Source organism: Sorex araneus, chromosome X (genome assembly GCF_027595985.1).
Source record: "Sorex araneus isolate mSorAra2 chromosome X, mSorAra2.pri, whole genome shotgun sequence".
NCBI lineage: Eukaryota > Metazoa > Chordata > Mammalia > Eulipotyphla > Soricidae > Sorex > Sorex araneus.
Window position 1 is genome coordinate 315,748,725 of NC_073313.1, and position 21,616 is coordinate 315,770,340.

General features: G+C 39.6%; 1 protein-coding gene across 1 annotated transcript in view; it reads right to left on the reverse strand.

The window, feature by feature from the left end:
* ACOXL (acyl-CoA oxidase like) overlaps positions 1-21,616 on the reverse strand; it is a 355,676-nt gene that overhangs the window by 21,237 nt on the left and 312,823 nt on the right. The window contains exon 18 of the mRNA XM_055123333.1: positions 5,341-5,442. Coding sequence (XP_054979308.1) covers positions 5,341-5,442 — 102 coding nt within the window. The remainder of the gene's footprint in view (positions 1-5,340; positions 5,443-21,616) is intronic.

The following is a 21,616-nucleotide window of genomic DNA, read 5'->3' on the forward strand; positions in this document are numbered from 1 at the left end:
GATACCTTCAGTAACTTGCTAGGCTACAGAGAGGGGCGAGAGGGGTGGAAGAATTGAACCCGTGTCATCCTCATGCAAGGCCAACGCCCTACCCGCTGTGCTATTGCTCCAGTCGGGGCATTATGGTTTACAATACAGGTACTGAGAGGTTATCATGTTTGTTCCCTTATCTGTTTTCTGCATGTACTTCTTATACAGAATGATCATTTTAAACTATCTTTGTCATGATATAGTCCCTTCTCTATCCCAACTTCCTTCTCTCCCAGCATTTAAGGTAGGCTTCCAACAGTGGACCAATCTTCCTGGCCCTGGTTTCTACTGTCCTTGGGTATGGTCTCATATTATGGTACTGGAAAAAAGGCAGACCTTCAGATCAATGAAACAGAGTCGAAAATCCTGACATCAACCCTCAAATATGTGATCACCTGATATTTGATAAAGGAGCAAGAAATGTGAAGTGGAGCAAGAAAAGCCTCTTCAACAAGTGGTTCTGGGAAAACTGGGCAGCTGAATGTAAAAAAACAAAAAACAAAAAAACTCATACCTCTTTCTAACACCAGGCACAAAAGTCAGATCAAAATGAATTAAAGACCTTCATATCAGATCTGAATCCAAAAGATACATGGAAGAAAATGTGGGCAGAACCCTCCATGACATTGAAGCTAAGGCATTCTCAAAGATGAAACACCATTAATCAAGCAAATAAAGCAAAAATAAACAAATGGGACTATATTAAACTAAAAAGCTTATGTACTTCAAAAGAATCAGTGAGAAAGATATAAAAAAGAGCCCACAGATTGGGAAAAATGTTTCTCCAACATCCATCTGATATGGGATTAATATCCAAGATATATAAGGAACTGATAGAACTTTACAAGAAAAAAAACTTACAACCCCATCAAAAAATAGGGAGAAGAAATAAAAAAAAAACCCAGAAACTTTCTCAAAGAAGAAAACAAATGGCCAAAAGATATGAAGAAATGCTCTATATAGCTAATCATCAGGGAGATGCAATTAAAAACAAGAATGAGATATCATGTCATACCACAGAAATTGGAACACATCAAAAAAAAATAAGAGCAATCAATGCTGACGTGGATATGGGAGAAAGGGACTCTTCTTTTTCGGTGGAAATGCCAACTGGTCCAGCCTTTTTGGAAAACAATATGGGCATTCCTCAAAAAGCTAGAAATTAAGCCTCCATACTACCCAACAATATGACCCTGGGGGCCCCAAAGCACACAACAGAAATGCTATCTGCACCTCTATGCTCATTGCAGCACTATTCACAATAGCCAGAATCTGAAAACAATCTGAGTGCCCAAGAACAGATGATTGGTTAAAGAAACTATGGTACAAGTGGTATAGTGCCACCCAGCAGGTCAACCTGTACCTGTGGGGGCAGTGTGCATCGACAGCCTGGTGGTTCCTTGAGGCTTCCTGATACCCCCAAACTGCCTCTGTGCCTCTGACCGAACCCCAACAACTTGGGACCAAGTTTCCCGAGAAATTAAATGGCTAAAAGTTAGGTATGTAGGAGTCACACCCACAAACTACCTCCAACTCAGCTACACAAACTCATTTATTGGCCTTGCTTCAGAGACCCATAAATAAATCTTGAAAGAGATAAAAAGCAGGCTATTTTAGTGCATTAACAACCATGATTTAGAGGCTCACAAATGACTTTCGGTGTAGAGTAGCACATCGTAGAGATGTCTCCCTACTCTGCACCAGGATGATTTCACAGGGGCAGCTCGGAGTGGGTCAGGTGTGTCCCTCCACCTGCCCCAAGTGAACCCCAGTAGCAGCAAACCTTCAGAACCAAGTCACTGCCACCCTCATGGTCGACCTTCACAGGCTTGTTCCGAGCCTCCCATATATGAGAATGAATCTGCTAAAAAAAGCCAGGTATGTGGGACCAGTGACTGAAAACTCCAGGCTTCACGGAGTCACAGATGGGCAACCTCCACCCATCTTCCTGCACTTCCTGTTCCCTGGCAGTCACACCCAAGAATTGCCTCTGGGCCCCATTTGAGCACATTACTGGCCATGATTCAGAGACTCACAAATGAATCTCAGAAGAGAGCAGCACCTCACAGAGATACCTCCAGACCCCAAATATTAAAAAAAAATTTAGAATTCTACGAGGTGCAGCCACTTTTGTGGCTGCATGTCACCTCATACTATTCATGGCAAGCAATACAAAATAAATTATTTAACATCTGCCTAAGGGGCAGGCAGGGGTGGTAGTGGGAAGATTCAAAGTAATAGTGGTGGGAAGGTGCAATGGTGGTGGGATTGGTGTTGAAATACTGAATGTAAACAATTATTGTGAACAATTTTTTGTTCTTTACGAAAATAAAATTTAAAAAAATTTAAAAATTAAAAAAAAGTAATATGGGGTTCATGCCTGCTTCAATCAGCTTATCAGTAGCTTAATAAATAGCAGTACTCCTACGTTAAAAAAATTTAAAAACTATGGTACATCTACACAAGACACCATGCAGCTGTTAGGAAAAATAAAGTTTTGGAATTTGCTTATAAATGGATGGACGTGGAGAATACCATGCTGAGTGAAATGAGTCAGAAGAAGAGGGAGAGATGTAGAATGATTGGATTCATTTGTAGAATATAAAAAATACATGTAAGCTGTTTTCTTTCACTTAACATTCCTCTGATATGTTATTTATCTAGTACTTTGTCACTAAAATACCTAGACATGGGGACATAACATTTTCCCTCCTATCGGTATTGCTTTTTAAATTAAAAATTTGTTTTTCTTCTTTCTATTCAAAGTGAGTATTTTCTTTGTGGAAGATCATTTCCAAAGAGAGTTGCCACTAATTCTTTCCTTCCCCATTTGTATATGTCACTCCTCTTGAACCTAGGCCTATGCCTTTCTCTAGCTATCTGAAGTAAGCTTGAATACTGTGTTTCTCAACCTTTGAGTAACCTCGTCCCTTTTTGGACCTTGTTTACTTCCCATGGTCCCCTGTCCTACTAGTTGATCCTCAATTACTGTGCCATCTACGAAATTTTTACCTGTGACCCCTTTTGGAGTCTCCTGGGGCCATCAATGACCACAGGTTGAAAAATACTGGACTTGTCCTTCAAATAAGTGTCACATAATACTAGAGAAACAGAGACAGACAGACGGACAGAAGAAAAGTGTCTGCCATAGCGGCAGACTGGGGGGCATGGGAGGGAAATGGGACAATGGCAGTGGCAAACGTACACTGGCGAAGGGACAGGTGTTGGAACACTGTATGAAACCCAATCATGAACAACTTGAAACCGTGTATCTCAGGGTGATTCAGTTTAAAAATAGTCACTGTCACTGTCATCACATTGCTCATTGATTTGCTCGAGCAGGCACCAGTGACGTCTCCATTGTGAGACTTGTTGTTACTGTTTTTGGCATATTGAATACACCACGGGTAGTTTGCCAGGCTCTGCAGTGTGGGTGGGATACTCTCGGTAGCTTGCCTGGCTCTCTGAGAGGACCAAAAAATCGAACTTGGGTCAGCCGTGTGCAAGGCAAACACCCTACCCACTGTGCCCTTTAATAATAATAATAAATTAAAAACAAGCAAAAAATAAATGTCATATTCTTCTGGGTTTTTTGGGGGAGAGGAGAGGGCACCCGGTGGTGCTCAGGCACTACCCTTGGCCTGGCTCTCAGGGATCACCCCTGGCAGGCTCTGGGGACTGTACAGGGTGCCAGTGACCAAACCCAGGTTGGCCACATATAAGGCAAGCATCTTTCTAGCTGTACTATCACTCCAGCCCTAGATAAGTGTCATATTCTACTTTAGCCTTATAATTAGATCATCAGCTACAATACTTGACCAGACATGACCACATGCTAGGGGGAAGATCACACTAGGAAAGTAAAAATACAATTTTCCAGTAGTCTCTGTATGTTCCTGCCAACCCAGCTGAAGTGGAATACAAAGAAGTCATTTTGAGCACTTAGCTTCCACAGACACGATATGGGAGAGCACTGTTCTACTGAGTCCTATGCACACTTCAGAGTTTTTCCCCTTAGTTGAGGTGTTTTTTTTTTCTTTTTGGGTCACACCCGGCAATGCACAAGGGTTACTCCTGGCTTTGAACTCAGGAATTACTCCTGGCGGTGCTTAGGGGACCATATGGGATGCTGGGAATCAAACCCTGGTCAGCCGCGTGCAAGGCAAATGCTCTACCTGCTATACTATTGCTCCAGCCCCAGTTTGGGGGTTTTTTTGGTCACATTGCAATCAATAACTGAGATATCTTCCAAATTTTTTATCATAATCTGTTTTGCAAAAAAGGTCCTTATATTTGAATTATCATTATAGCATCATTATAGTTGAACTCTGACAGGCTTCTCCTGGTTCTTCTATCACTTGCTCACTTTCTCAACCCTGCCTGAAGGCTCCTTTGCATCTCTAACTTCAAATAAACCAACTTTTCACTTACCTTAACCTTTCGCTCTTGGAGGTCCAGCACAAGAAGGACTTAAGTGATCTCTGAACTCTAAAATTAATCTTGAGGTCAAGTTCATTGGGAAGTTTGTGCTTCCTTGGATTTTATTTGTGCTTTTAGTGTCCCCAGAGGCAATGTACTCCCTTTAGTTCAGGGACGGCAGGTACACCTGTATGTGTTTCAGCATCTCCCAGACAATCTGGGAGGGAACAGACAGTGTTTGTGGGTGATTGTGCGACTTTTGTAGTCTTTGTAGCATTTTGGTGATGATTATCTGGCTTCTCCATTTTCAGATGCTCTTTATTATGTTGAATTCATATTGCTAGCACTATTGGAAAACTCACAACTTTTCTGATTGTGAACAATTAGTGAAAAGTTTTAGTAAGAAGTGGAAAAACAAAATTTACTTGGTGCATTTTTGGTGCCTAAACAAAGAAACCACTTTTTTTTTTTTTTGCTTTTTGGGTCACACCCGATGATGCACAAAGGTTACTCCTGACTTAGCACTAAGCACTAAGGAATTACTCCTGGCGGTGCTCGGAGGGCCATATGGGATGCTGGGAATAGAACCCGGGTTGGCCGCGTGCAAGGCAAATGCCCTACCTGCTGTACTATCACTCTAGCCACAGAAACCACTTTTTATTTCCTTTCTTTTCTTGTCAGAAAATGTATGCACAGTGAATAATTTCCTTGTCATTTAAACTCTTGAGTGTAATATGATCATGGTAGGCAATGAAAACATGTAAGCAAAATTTCAGGGGCACAAAAATTCTGAGAGGAAACCAATAAAAGATTCTAGGGACTGTTTTCTAAGAAGCAAAGAACTGATAGTTGATGTACAAAGGGTTTCTTATGCATACTGAGAACCCTTACCTGACTCCTAATCTTCACGCTGTCCGAGGGAGTCAAATATTTATGTTCTAGATACCAGGCTCTCTCCTGGAACACCAGCTTGGTTCCATATAACAGGCAAAACTAAGGAATAAGGGGAAAGGAAAGAAAGAATCATTATAAAATGTAGGAAAAAAAGGTGAGAGAAAAATAGCTTAATACTGTTTTTCATAATATTATAAAAGCTAATGCTTACTTAATGTAAAATGTTCATATTTTGAGTATGTAGAGTATGTAGCACATATTCCTTTTTTTTTTTTGGAAACCATTTATGGTCACTGGGAAATAGCTCAAACGACTGAATACATTCATAGACAATTTTGTTTCATCTGTAACCTCACCTAGTTCTCTCTCATATTTGTTTGGAAGCAAAATCTACACACATAATAGATTTTTAAGCACGAGAACAGTACTTTTTTGTTGTCCTTCTTAATGTATAAAATGATATTTTAAATGCACATTCTGAATAATAACATCTGGGTATTTTCTATTCAATTAAATTTTCATAAATATGGCATTTCTGCTTTATATTTTGTTTCAATATGTAAATTAGTAACATATTGTTATTCAATAAAGTTACTTCTATTATGTTTCTGAAACCACACACAAACCTCTTTCTTTACATCGGTTGCTGTAAGAAATTCATTTTATGCAATAAGAAATGAGTGGACAGGTATGGCTCCCAAAACTACAATGACAAAAATGGAAATGAGTTGGCCTCTATAAAGGAGTAACTTTAAAATCATTTTAAACTCAGTTTTACATATTATTCTAAAATTATTTAAAAGCAGAGGGGATAGTCCAATGTACTTCCATTTCTCCTTCACCCAACTTCAAAAGCTACCAACTCATGGCCAACCTTGTTTTAGTTCTATACCTCCTTATCCCTCCTTCCCATATTATCATGAAGCAAAGTTCAATCATTTCAGTTCAACCATAAGCATCTCTCTGTGTATCTCTAAAACATAATGACTCCTTAGAAATCAGACTGTCTCAAAGTCAAGTCCAGCAATAACAAGACCTTCTTGTAAAGAGAGTCAAATGGAGATGACCTTCACATTAGAAGACAATATATCTTTTATTGATCATCAGACTCCGAAATCACGCTATTTACAGTCATTTAGACAACACAGACTTTTCAACTTCTTTGCCCGAGGTTCTTGGATGCTCTTGAAATAGCTTCATTATAAAGAGCCTCAATAATTCAGTCTTTCCAGAAAGAGTCACGGTATGGCTTAGCAGCTTTTCTATGAAAGATATTTAAGATTAATCATGGCTCTTTTATGAACTTGTCCAAGTCTGGGCAGTAGATGTTTGACCTGTAAATTTCCTTTGACTCTTTGATAAAAGAGCAACAAAGATGTTATCTCAGCTGGAACACATAGTGAAAATAGTGGACAATAATCACTGCACCCAGAAAACAGCACTAGTGTTACTGCTACTGCTCCTCCTCCTCCTCCTCCTCCTCCTCCTCCTCCTCCTCCTCCTCCTCCTCCTCCTTCTGCTCTTCCTCTTCCTTTATCTCCTTTTTTATTCCTTTTTTGGGGGGGGCTCACACTCAGCAGTGCTCAGGTTTACTCCTGGCTCTACTTGGGGATTACTGGCATGGCACCGGGGACCATATGTGGTAGTGAGGATCAAACCCAGGTCAGCTGCGTGCAAGGCAAGCACACTACCCACTGCACAATGACTCCAGTCCCCTAAAAGCATGCGCTCTTATAAAAAAAAACAATAGGTTGTGTAAATTATGTGACTAAACCAAATCACAAGCCTCTAGGGAATTTTGTATTCACTACAAAAATATTTACAGTGGATTCCTAGGTGTAGAAAGTTTATCTTTATCACTCTTGGGTTTAATAATATAGGCTAATAAATGCAGAGACATAGAAATAAAAGCATTTAAAAAATATATTCATCTTCTCACTCCATTCAGAATGCTGTGTCAGCCAAAGTTCAACCAAGAAACAGATGACACATTCACATTAGGATGATTTAAGAAGAGTTTAATAATTTTTAAGCCTTGGGGCAAAATATAAGAGGTTCACAAGGCGTAGTGTAGCACCCCAAAGTAGGTATCTCTGGAACTGTCACCACCTGTAGGTTTTGAGGAAGGAAGGTCAGGAGTGGCTATTAGATCCTTGATCGCTTAATGGGAAGGCATATATTAAAAAGACCTATGACCCTTAGCTAAGGAACACAGAAATCCCAATGTGACCCACCGGGAAGAAGGCAGGATAAAAGGATATCATAATCTCCTTCTCTTCCTCATCTATAGTATCTAGTTGGGACTTTCTGAGACCTAATTGGATCCAGAGGGTAAGGATTCAATTCGTGCAAATTATGTAGGCCAAATTCTGGGGCTCAGGGCAGGGTAGAGAAAGGGAGACAGTAAAGTTGAAAAGGTAAGTTGGGAATATCCATCACAAATATCTTCTTTTAACAGTTAATACATGCTCACCCAGCAACTCATCTAGTCCAATCTGACCAAGTCTTTGGTTCCACATAGCTCCTAAGAAGCTCCTGACTGATGATATATGGGAGAGCTGGGTCAAATGGGAATTCAATTTATAATTTTTTGAGGATTGTCCATACTATTTTCCAAAAGGGCTGAACCAGTCAGCATTCCCACCAGCAGTGAAGGAGAGTCCCTTTCTCCCCACATCCGTGCCAACATCATTGCTTTTGTTCTTTTGGATGTGGGCCAGTCTTTGTGGTGTAAGATGATATCTCATTGTTGTTTTGATCTGCATCTCCCTGATGATTAGTGATGAAGAACATTTTTTCATGTGCCTTTTAGCCATTTAGACATCTTCTTTGAGAAAGTTTCTGTTCATTTCATTGCCCCATTTTCTGATGGGGTTGGATGTCTTCTTTTTGTAGAGTTCAACTAGTGCCTTCTATGTCCTTGATATCAACCGCTTACTGATGGGTATTGGGTAAATAACCTTTCCCATTCTGTTGACTGTCTTTGTATTTTGATCACTGTTTCTTTTGAGGTGCAGAAGCTTCTTTTTTTAAAAAATTTTATTCTTTTATTGAATCACCATGTGGAAAGTTACAAAGAAGCTTCTTAATTTAAGATAGTCCCATTTGTTAATCCCTGTTTCCACTTGCTTGGCAAGTGGCATGTCTTCTTTGAAGATACCTTTAGCTTCAATGTCATGGAAGGCTTTGCCAACTTTGTCTTCAATGCATTTTATGGATTCTGGTCTGATGTTAAGTTCTTTAATTCATTTTGATCTGACTTTTGTACATGGTGATAGGTAGAGATCTGAGCCCATTTTTCTGCATGTAGTTTTCCAATTTTGCCAGCATGGTACTGGAACAAAGGCAGAGCTGCAGACTACTGGAGCAGGGTTGAATATCCTTATACAACCCTTAAATATATGATCACCTAATCTTTGATAAGGGAGCAAGAAATGTGAAGTAGAGCAAGGAAAGCCTTTTTAACAAATGGTATACTATTATTTTTAATGAATTTTTGAAAAATAGTGTGTACATTGGGTTTACATCATATGGTTGCTCAATTATCACTCCCCACTATGTCTTTCCCTCCACCCCACAAATTATCTTCAACCAAGCCAAGCATAATACTCATACCCCAAATGGATGATGTTAAGTATTTTTCTTTTACAAAGTAAGCATTTTTATTTTCTTATCTTTTTAAAGTATAATTTTTTTGATAGGGCCTACCTCAAATATCAAATTTCAGTGAATCTGATTCACATAGTACATTTGAGTCATTTACCAAACTGTCCATTCCCATCTATCTTAATATCATGGAATCCACTTTGAAGGTCTACAACTTCTGATAAAAGTCTTTGAGAATTATATGTTATATGCTTAGTGGAATTTCATCTAAGAACTCATATTTCTCTAGGTGGTCCACAAATATATCTAAGGATACCCCAATAATTTAGCATAGTAGCTCCGTCCGTAGCACTGTCTTCCTGTTGTTCATCGATTTACTCGATTGAGCACCAGTAACATCTACATTTCGAGACTTGTTGTTACTGTTTTTGACATATTGAATATGCCACAGGTAGCTTGCCAGGCTCTGCCATGAGCTTGCCTGGTTCTGCCATGATTTAGTAAAGTGTTAGAAAAAAATCAAGATATTTTTCCCCAAGATTTTCTCTTCTAAGAGCCTAGTAACCAGGATGATGAGGTTAGTAAGACTTAGCCAAAGTAATCACCGAGGCTCCTGTTGATTTTCTCTCACTTTTCTAATTGTTCATGAACAACTACTTTCAATAGCCTTGTCTAGAATCTCAACTTATGTTTGCATAAATCTCAAATTCTAGAATTTATGGAAGCTGCTTTCCTTTCATTTAGAAGAAATCTAATTTTTACATTTCTATCTTTCCTGTGTCCTATTTTGGTTTTAGCTATCTTACAGACACAGTCCTTCCCAAAGCAGAGATAAGTTGTGAAGATTCTAGGGGAGGGGCATATATGCTCTCTTTTCTGCCATCCAGTGGTCTCAAAGCTTTCTTTCTCAAGCCGGAATCTGTCTATTCAAACTCTGAATGTAGAAACACTGACTTTTAAAATATCATTAGAATACCTATCAAGCCTCGTGTAATGTGGGGGACTTAGTATTTATTCAATACTACTCTTTGGTATTTGTTTTTGGGTGTCAACCCCTACTTCTACCCACCACTTGCTGTTTGTATATAATACCCTCTACTCTTACCCTGGCTTTTTAAAATATGCCTCAAATCACACCTTGTTCTCTAGATTTATATTTCTACATTCTACATCTACAATATCGGTATACATCTTACTCTTGACTCTGTGTGTCCTTAAGATCTCTGTTCATGGAACCCTAAGCGCCAATATTTATTATGCACCTACTCTATGTCAGGCATCACAGCATATTGCTTTCTACCTTACCTAGTTCTCATAGTAACCCATAAAGGTAGATGCTAGAGGCCTGTGACTCAGCAGGCCCAGGTTGCTTAGAGACTGTAGAGGCTCAAGGTCTTCAGGCCCAGGCCTTGACCCAGCTTTAGGGAGAAGATCCCCATGCCCTTGAATTTATTTTTCTTTTTGGGTCACACCTGGCAACGCACAGGAGTTACTCCTGGCTCATGCACTCAGGAATTACTCTTGGAGGTGCTTGGAGGACCATATGGGATGCTGGGAATCAAACCCGGGTTGGCTTCATGCAAGGCAAATGCCCTACCCACTGTGCTACCCCTCCAGCCCAGCCCTTGGATTATTTTACCTAATAAAAGTACTACTGTATGCCTACAGCCTTTGGGCTTTGGGTCAGGTACATAGTTTATACAAACAGTTCAATTTTTGATTAACATCTCTTTTTATTGTCCCAGGCTGAAGGCTATGTTGTACATTTTTTTTAACCTCCGTGGGACAATGATACCAATAACTAAGGTCAGTTATGTGAGTGCTCATATTTGTGTGACTTATCCCCAATGTAAACCTCAGATAGAAAGAGATTGGTAGCTTGGTTGGTAACATTTGCCCATGTTATCACCCATTGTTGTTTGGAGCATCAAGTGCTAACCTTAGGACTCTACCAGCAAGAGGACAGTAGGAGATGCCCTGGTGGTCTCACCTGGACCCTACCCGTGTACCTTACACCACTGCATTTTAATCTGCATCCTTTTCTCATAACAACAAAAGCCTATGAGGATGAAAAATTTTCTGGGTCCTGTGAGTTCTTCTAGCAAAGTATCAAACGTGAGTGTGTTCTACAGTTCCCCCAACATAAGCACCACTTTACACATGAAAAACCAGAAGCTCAAGAAAGTGAAATCATAAAATCATGGTTGTATCCATTAGGGTTTTAAGATAATATTTTTCATCTACCCCACTATAGCATCTCTACTTTTCAGAATGTAAAACAAACAAAAAAACCCCCACTTTTCTAAAAATAAAGGGCATGGGTGCTATTCTGGGGAAGATGTAAGAGATGATTACCCCTGCTTCTACCACTGGATGTAGCAATAACTCCTGACCAGAGTGAGGGAAGAAGCTGCTTGAGAAATCTGAAAAATAAACAGTAGGTGATTATGGATTATTATTTTGACGGTAAGTTAAGGTTTTATTGCTGGTGTTGGTGGTCTTCAAGCTTATTCTTTGAGGTATTATACATATTATACTGGAATAACTTGAGCTGGAGTGATAGCACAGTGGGTAGGGCATTTGCCTTCCATGCGGCTGACCCAGGTGGTCAGTCCCTCTCAGAAAGCCTAGTAAGCTACTCAAAGTATCCCGCCTTCACAGCAGAGCCTGGCAAGCTACCTGTGGCCTATTCAATATACCAAAAACAGTAACAACAAGTTTCACAAAGGAGACATTACTGGTGCCCTCTCGAGGAAATCAATGAGCAATGGAATGACAGTGATACAGTCATACAGTGATACTGGAATAACATAACTTCAGATTAAAATGGGAAAGGGAGCCAGAGGGAGGCAAAAATTATGTAATAGTTACAGAGAGGGATGGGTTTGAGAAAGAAACTTCATTCACTTGTTTATGAACTTCTGGGACTGGCTTCCAGGTGTCTACCATTAAACTAAGGTTAATTGCCATAAAAGTACTTTGAAAACTGAACAGGCAGAATAGAATGAGGTTGGTAGATGGGTCACCAAATGGCACATCTGAGGGATAGATCAGAATAGTAGTTCAAAGGCTAAAATCATACATAACTGATATAAACAATAATGTAAACAGGTGAGTTGAAACTTGCAGTTCAAACAACCTTAAGTATTACCTGACAAAATTTAAATATTAATATTCTTCATAGGATTTAAACAAGATTCCAATTCTTATAATAGAGATAATACCCAGGGAATTAATTCTTAAAGTTCAGCATATAAAGTAAAGGTGATGAAATTATGTGGCAAAAACTTTAAAGATTATGAAAATTCTTCAACAAAAAAAAATCACAAACCCATTTGAAACAAATAGAAAAGTCAGAAGTTTGATACACTGGGAGTGGAAGGGTCTAGCACCAGATAAATTAATTAATCTAAAGTTAATCATTGCATTTGGTCATCTTAATTTCACTGCCCCAAAAGGTATCCAATCAAGAATAGAGGCTAAGATGACTGAAGTGAGAAATAAAAGCAGATAAAGGGAAGCCAGGAAAGGAAGGGCAAGCACAAGAGGAAATAACAGAAACAAGGACCACATGAAATTATATTTTATCCATAACAAGCAATACAAATAAAATTGTCTAACACTATCTTTTAGGCAGGTTTGAGTGGTGGTGGAACCAATGTTGAAATATTGAATGTAACCAAAGCAGAGAGAGAGTATTGTGCAAATTGTCTGCCACACAGGCAGGGAAAGGGTGAAATGGGGGTATTGGGGATTTTGGTGGCGGAAAATGTGCACTGGTGAAGGAGTGGGTGTTTGATGATTGTATGATCAAAGCTTAAACATGAAAGCTTTGTAACTGTATCTCATGGTGAATCAATAAAAAGGGGGGGGGGGAAAGAATGAAGCTCTTTCTCTCTCACACTCTTTGCTCCCTCACCTACACTTAGACAGATGGCAGAACAAGGCAGGGCTCTTACTTTCTGGACATCTGGAAGAATTAGGCAGTGATTGTACACATGAACAAGGTGGAGCAGGTAGGACTCTTAGACTAAGAAAGCAACAAAATAGCCTAATTTCTTAAATATCTGTGTTTTGTATGAAAATTTTTCATACATACAATTGTTAAGAACCTACTACTGCAGAAAAAGTCCATTTTTGTGCTGTTTCATAAAATAAGGAGATATAAAGAATTTTATAACTGGAAAACACAATAATCAAAAATATGCTCAAGAGTAGAATAGGAGGGAAAAGAAGAAAGAGTTAGTGAACAAGGTTATGGAACAATTCCCTATTTGAGCAGCAGATACAAATTTTAAAGAATGCAAAGTTTCAGGGACTGGTGAGGCTATATGAAACATGTGACTTCCAAGTATAGAAATCCTAGAAGAAGAATTATTAAAAAGTACTTGAATGTTCTGTAGCACTGTAGGCACTGTTATACCACTGTCGTCCCGTTGTACATCGATTTGCTCAAGTGGGCACCAGCAACATCTCCATTGTGAGACTTGTTACTGTAACTTAAAAAAAATTTAAGTTCTGTAACAAAAAAAAAAATTTTTAAGTTGGCACCCAGAATCATTCAAGGTAAACATTATGAAACTAAAATATGAGGAAATTATCTTGAAAAATTAGAAAAGTATCTTAAAATATGAGAAAAGTATCTTGAAAGCAGGTAAGAACATATAATATTTCACCAAGAAGAGCAATGATTTCAAAGATTGGGTTTTTCCATCATAAATCATGAAGTCCATAAGCTTATTAACTGGCTATGATCCAGATACTCATAAGAAGAGATCAACAGAGACTGGAGTGATAGCACAGCGGGTAGGGCATTTGCCTTGCACGCGGCCGACCTGGGTTTGATTCCCAGCATCCCATATGGTCCCCCCAGCACCGCCAGGAGTAATTCCTGAATGCAGAGCCAAGAGTCAGGCTTGAGCATGGCTGGGTGTAACCCAAAAAGAAAAAAAAAAAGAGATCAACAAGCTGCAGAGATGCCTTCAGAACCTGTACCAGGCTGTTTCATCTAAGACACCCCAGAAGGGGGTGGGTGAGCCCAGCATCCGCCCAACCGGAGGCCTGGTAGCCAAAAACCTCCATAATCCAATCACTGCCATGCTTATGATTGGACTCCATAGGCTCTGGATGAGCTTCATCCCGGAATGTGGAAAATCTCAGGTATGTGGGTTTTGTGATCAAAATCTCTGGGTTCTTACAGTCAGGGATGGGCGATCTCTTCCCATCCCCCTGTTTTTCTTGGAGCTTGGCAGTCATGCCCACAAACTGCTTCTGGTGCCATATAAGCTCATTAACAAGCCATGATCCAGAGACTCATAAAAAAATCTCAGAAGAGATCAACAAACTGCAGAGATGTTTCTGGACCTCAAAGCCACCGTTCAGTTAAAGATTTAACTCCAGCTGTATCACCCATTCAAAATTTTAGAATTTCTGGAGCACTACCACTTTCACGACAGTGTGACATCTCATACTCTACACCACTGATATACGAGGAGTAGCACACCACATTGGATAGGAGGTAAAGTAGAAGGCAACCGATCTGGATTAAGAAAATATTAGCACACAATGCTCAACCTGTAACAACATGGTAGTTATCGCTAATACAAAGGCTTAATGGCTCCAGAGAGAGATACAATAATTTTCACATATTTTCTTCTAAGGAAATATTTTTTGATCATTTTTAGTGAATTATTCATAACAAGCAATACAAAATAAATTATTTAGTCTGCTATTAGAGCTGGCTTGGGTGGTAGTTGGAAAAATTGGAAATAATGGTGTAAAGAAGATATAACGGTGGTGGGATTGGTGTTTGAATATTGAGTGTAATAAATCATCATTAATAACTTTATAAAAATATAATAAAATATTTTAAATCGCAAAGTCCAGAAATTCCAGTGGTATAACATTGATATGTGCTGAAAATAACAAATATCCACCCAGAATTCTATACTCAGCAAAAATATCAGAAATGAAGATAGCACTGCTCGAGAGGGCACCAGTGGGCACCAGTAACGTCTCCATTGTGAGACTTGTTACTGTTTTTGGCATATTGTATATGCCACAAGTAGCTTGCCAGGCTCTGTTGAGTGGGCTGGATACTCTTGGTAAATTGCCAGGCCCTCTGAGAGGGATGGAGGAATCGAACCCGGGTTGGCCACGTGCAAGGCAAATGCCCTACCCACTATGCTATTGCTCCAGTTCAGAAATGAAGATAAATAAAAAAATTGTGGGTTAAAGAAAAACTGAGAGGTAACCTCATATAAGAGAATTATTTAAAAACACTGAGTCAAAAGAAAAGTGATACTAAAGGGAAATTTGAAGTATCAGTTGTAGAGGGAGAGCAACAGAAGTGGTAAATATCTGGGTAAATATGAAAAATTATCCTTCTCTTGAATGTTTTATGTGTGTTTAGTGATTGAAATCAAAACTTATAAAATTGCCTGATGTGGTTTCCAGTGTATACAGATGTACTTTTAAAAGATTCTGTGATACAACGCCGGAGATCTGTCCGGGCCCCACACAGAGCCAATTTCACCAGGGCATCCCAGATGGAGCAGGTGCAGTCTCCCCACCTATTTCAGATAGAATCCCGGTGACCAAGAGCTTCCAAAAGCAAGGCCCAGGTATGCGGGTTCCAGGACTGAATCTCCAGACCAAACGGCAGCACAGAATCCGGGCTGCCCCTCCCTGGGTCCTCGCCCACCCAGTAGACTGGCTGTCATGCCCACAATTTGCCTTTGGGTGCCATCTTAGTGCACCGACAGCCCTGGCTCAGTCCAAAAATGGATTAGTGCCACACAGAGATGTCTCTAGAACCCAACCATTTACAATCTAGAAATTTATATTTACAACTGCAGCTGAGGGAGCTCTCATGATATTCAAAATGAGCAATGGAAAATAAATTATCTAGCATCTGCCCCTGGCAGGTAGGCTTGAATGGTAGTAGGAAATTTCAAGCAAAACATAATGCCCCAAATTAGAGAGAGAGTATTGGGAAAATTTGTTCGAGCAGGCACCAGTAACATCTCTCATTGAGAGACATGTCTATTTATTTATTTATTTTGCTTTTTGGGTCACACCTGACGATGCACAGGGGTTATTCCTGGCTCTGCACTCAGGTGTTACTCCTGGCGGTGCTCAGGGGACCATATGGGATGCTGGGAATCGAACCCAGGTCGTCTGCATGCAAGGCAAATGCCCTACCTGCTGTGCTATCGCTCCAGCCCTGGTAACATGTTTATTTTAAGTAGACTGCAAACATAAATTTTGTGTAGTGCAATCTCTGAAGGTCAACTGAAAAGAAAAAAGTCTACAGAGAAACAGAAATAAATAAAAATGATATCGTAAAGAATCCTAGGGGCTAGAGTGATAGCACAGCAGATAGGGCGCTTATCTTGCATGCTGTTGACCTGGGCTCAATTCCCGGTATCCCATATGGTCCCCTGAGCACCACCAGGAGTGATTTCTGAGTGCAAAGCTAGGAGCAACTCGTGAGCATCGCTGGGTGTAACCCAAAAGCAAAAATAAAAAAATCCTAAAATAATCCAAAAAAATGTGAATGCTGAACCTTACATAACCTATTAAAAATAAAAAAAAATAAAAACCGTACGATAACATTAATTTAAGCAGTAACAATTAACAAAATTTCAATATCCACTCATGACAAAAACTCACAGGAAATTAAAAATAGCAAAAATTATTTCTGAACTTGAGTAAGGACAATTACCACAAACACATGCACATTAAAATAAATAGCCCTCAGTTAATGGCAAAAATAAATGTACAATTAGAAAACAAAATTTAAAATAATATGCCAATCACGATAGTTCCCTTTTACAATTAGATACAAATCTATTAAAAGCTTGTATATTATATTGAAAACAAAAGTGCTGATCAAAGAAATTGAGGGAAAATATTAGATAGATGTAAAAAATCAAAATAGAATATTATTTCTTCACAAATTGAGCCACAGACAATGTAATTATAATGAAAATCAAAGAAAATATTTTATAGAAACTAATAGTAAAGTAACAAATTCTGCACTGTAGCACTGTCCTCCCATTGTTCATCGATTTGCTCGAGCGGGCACCAGTAATTTTTCCATTGTGAGACTTGCTGTTACTGTTTTTGGCATATGGAATACGCCATGGGTAGCTTGTCAGGCTCTGCTGTGCGGGTGGGATACTCTCCGTAGCTTGCCGGGCTCTCTGAGAGGGACGGAGGAATTGAAACCCGGTCAGCTGGATACAAGGTAAATGCCCTACTCACTGTGCCTACAATCCAATCACAAATGGTAAGTTATGGAAAAGAATTACTCACCACCACCTAGATTGCGGATCCACATGACCCTCAGCCCAGACATGTCCAAAAGGGACACAGCTATAGATTTGATCACTCTATTTGAAATAAAAGTAATGAACTAGGCAAGGCTGGGAGACTTTGATGCAGAGGCCCTAGAATACAATGCATGTGATGCACCAAAGGGAAGCTGTCCCTCACACCTTCCATCTATTTGGAATTCTAAAATTCTAAAATGACTAATTCAAAAAGACAAAGAAACTACACTGGCTAAAATAATTTGAAATGCAGTAAAATTAGAGAAATTATCTTGTTTGATTTTAAGACTTACCAAGATAGCATAGCACTGTCAAAAACAATACATAGGCTAATGAAATAAAAAATAGAGAATGAAGAGAATTGAGAAAACAAAAATAAATGTGTGAGCCAAAAGAAAACACTTGCAAGTCAACTATTCAAAGTGAACTGTATTCAGAATTAAAAATTAAATAATTATTAAATTATCAAAGGATTAAAGAATTAATCCAGAACTAATAAAGAATTTTAATAAAGAAATAGTCCTCAGCTGTAGGTAATTTTTGTCACTCGAGGTGTTTGGCAATGTCAACAGATATTTTTTGTTATTGTGACTGGGTGAATTTAGTAAGGAGAGGTCAAGTATATAGCTAAATATTCTACATTAGATAAGACAGCCTCCTATAAAAATAAGTATCTAAGCCCAAATGTTAATAGTACCAAGATGGATAGACTTTGCATTAGTCAAAGAAGAGTTACTTAATAACCTGTACTTAAATTTTCTTTCCCTCCATACCAGCGATTGAATGCAGGGACTTAGACAGAATTGTGTCCTACCTCTAGCCACATCTCTGGCTCAAAACTTGAATATTCATAGAAGCTCTACTCCTAATCATTTACAACTGTAAGCAACCGAAATGTCTCTCACTGAATGAATAAATGTTAGCATTCTATACAATGGAATACTACCCTATGAAGAAAAGGACAAACTGATGAGTATGTACAACTTGGCTGAATCTCAAAGATGTGATGCAGTGAAGAAAGTCAATATAAATGCTGGCATACTGTATAATTCCATTTATAGAACATTCTCAAGAAGATAAAACTATGGTGATAAACAGCAGACTACTAGTTTATCTAAAGAGATTATTGGCAGGAAGATGATATTAAGCATAAGCACAGCGGTTGGGCATTTGCCTTTCACGCGGCGGACCCGAGTTCGATTCCTCTGCCCCTCTAGGAGAGCCCGGCAAGCTACCGAGAGTATCGAGCCTGCGCAGCAGAGCCTGGCAAACTACCCGTGCGTATTGGATATGCCAAAAACAGTAACAATAAGTCTCTCAATGAGAGATGTTACTGGTGCCCGCTCGAACAAATCGATGAGCAACGGGATGACAGTGACAGTGACAGTTTCAGGATTTAAGGGGGCATACATTGCTCAGTGTTCAGGGATCACCACAGTGGTGATGGGGACTGAACCAGGGATGGCCATATCGGGACAAACCCCTTAACCCTTATACTATCTCTTTGGCCCCATCTATTAGGATTTTAAATGGTTCAGTATGCCAGTCATGATGGTAATTACATAATTCCAAAAAGGTATCAAAATTCATAAAAATAGACATCCTGAACATTCATTATGCAAATTAAAATATAATATCTATTTCAGGCTCATTCTTTGTTTTGCCAACTCCAAGCCAAAAGGGCTACATTTACTGAGGGCTCCCCGAATTGAATACTGTCCAAGGTCTACTCCCCAGTCTCCTCCCACTTCCCTTCCCTTCCTGGATTCCCCACACCAGCTTTTTCCCCCTCCCTTGGTTACATGTTCTACATCTTGGTATAATTATTTGCCCGCAAGACTTTCTTCCTGGCTGCATTATGAGCAGCGAGACAGGACTATGGCTTGCGCATTTTGAATTTCTGCAGCGCATAGCCCAGCATCAGACTCCATGTGCACTGGAAAGGAAAAGTTCCAAGAGCTTTTAAGTCCCAGGAGGATAAGTCCCTGGGGACCAACAACAGAAAGAAAGCAGGTTGCCTGCAATTTTTGACAGAAAGGAAGCCTATACCGTGGCTCGAGCTGCATAATCAGCTAGAAGATGAAGCAAAAGGACTGAGTTGGACCTCTGGTGTCAGAGAAGATGAACAAAGCTTATTAATGCACGGTAATACCAGCGTGATCTCAGGGCAGTTTCTGCCAGCAACAACCCAGTTCTCTCACAAGTGATGAAGTACTCTGCCTTCTGCCTCAGGCTTTGGCCGCTGGGGATCTGCATTATTGCCTGGTAAAATTGATGGGCAGAAGCACCATCGTAGTTTAAGGAATTTCTGCCCGCATTAGAAAAAAAGATCGCCTTTACAATTTCTGAGGGCATTCCTAGCAATCGGAAGATGACGAAAAATTGGACCAAATTGGAACAATGACCATTTCTGATCTTTCTGGTTCATCTTTTCAGTCTCTTCCACGCCATCAGTTGCAAATATGAACCCCGTTCTGGGGCAGAGGAAACCATGACTGCTCGTGGGGTTGAGACACTAGAAAGGAGAGTGTAAGAAGACAAGGGCCGTGTGCTGTGGTCATGGCTGATCAAATGCAGAGGGCATGGTGGAAGGCAGGGATGGAGAGAGATTATCGCTATGGAGTTTCGTGCCATCTTTCTTTAGGAGTTTGTCGTGTTTATGGGTTTGTCTTGCTCTACATAGCCCCGTTAGTGCTTTCAAACTCAGGTTGGTTTTGAGTCTATGAAGTTCCTGAGCTGTTTTTTATTCATAAATTCGTGTATCATTTGAATTCAAATCTGAGAGTCTTGCTGGGTCAAGTATTCTTGATAAGACCGACCTTCCTTCCTTCCTTCCTTCCTTCCTTCCTTCCTTCCTTCCTTCCTTCCTTCCTTCCTTCCTTCCTTCCTTCCTTCCTTCCTTCCTTCCTTCCTTCCTTCCTTCCTTCCTTCCTTCCTTCCTTCCTTCCTTCCTTCCTCCTTCCCTCCCTTCCTTCCTTCTTCTTCTTCTTCTTCTTCTTCTCTCTCTCTCTCTCTCTCTCTCTCTCTCTCTCTCTCTCTCTCTCTCTCTCTTTTAACTATATCCCACCATTGATCTTGATCTTGGGCCTGGAGGGTTTCATTCTACAGATCTGCTGTAAACCTAAGGAACAGTCCTTTGTATTTACTTTTCTAAAAGGCAGGGATGGGCCCCAGCCAGCCAATTCAAATACACATGCTGTTTTATGTATGCCTTATCTACAGCTATATTTAGGACCCCATGAATGCTGGAAAATGCAAAAAAAAAAAAAAAAGAAAAGGAAATTTATCTGTGGTAAACCAAAAAAAAAAATTGATAGCCAGAAAGGAAACTAAAAGGGAGAAGTTACCAGCAAGGGGAATGGGCTTGGATAGAGAGAGGGGAAACCACAGCCCTGCAGCTCCTTCCTGAACCCTAGGGCACATCTGGAAGGCAAATGACTATTCTATGTGAGTTCTTTGAGCTGGCTTCAGAATCCAGGCTTCCTGAAACTGCACACTTTGGCACTGTGGCAAACTCAACTGTCCAATCTGTCATGTCCAGGGTATGGGAAAATTCAGAAAGCACATATTTGAGGGCAGGGATGAAGTTACTTCCTCCTAGGCAGGGTCCTTACACAACCCACTAGCTCAGACCACCCCTTACTTCATGCAGAGGGGTTAAACAACCTGGGGGAAGCATTCCATAGAGCTCTTTGTGACTTGTTGTTGTTGTTGTTGTTGAATTGTTTTTGTATAATTTGTTATTTTTTATTATCATTATTTTTTAAATTTTTTATTAGAGAATCACTGTGACATACAGTTACAAACTTATGAACTTTTGTGTTTGCATTTCACTCATACAGTGATCATTTACCCATGACTTTTTCTTTCATCTCAAAGTTGATACCCACTTCCTGCCTTTCTTAATTCTCCAACTGTCCTTAACTTCATAGTCATTGCTGCCTTCTACCCCCAGAATATGTTGTTTCTTGCAAAACATTCATTAATAATTTCTCATTCTCCCCTCTCTTGGTCACAGATAACAGCATTATATTTTCTGTCTTGAACTTGATGAATTTACAACCTTTTTGTGTCTGGTTAATTTCATTTAGCCTAATATCTTCAGGGTTCATCCCTGCTACAGCGTGTGTCAGAACCTTATTCCTTTTAAAAGACAGAATAATATTCTATTGCATGTATGCCACATTTTTCAGTATAATCATTCATCATCCATCAATAAAAATAAGTTATTTCTATAAATGGCTGTTGCAAATAGGACTGCTATGCACTTGGGTACATGGATGATTATTTGAATTGCTGGTTTCAATTCTTTTTGGTAAATTTCTAAAATT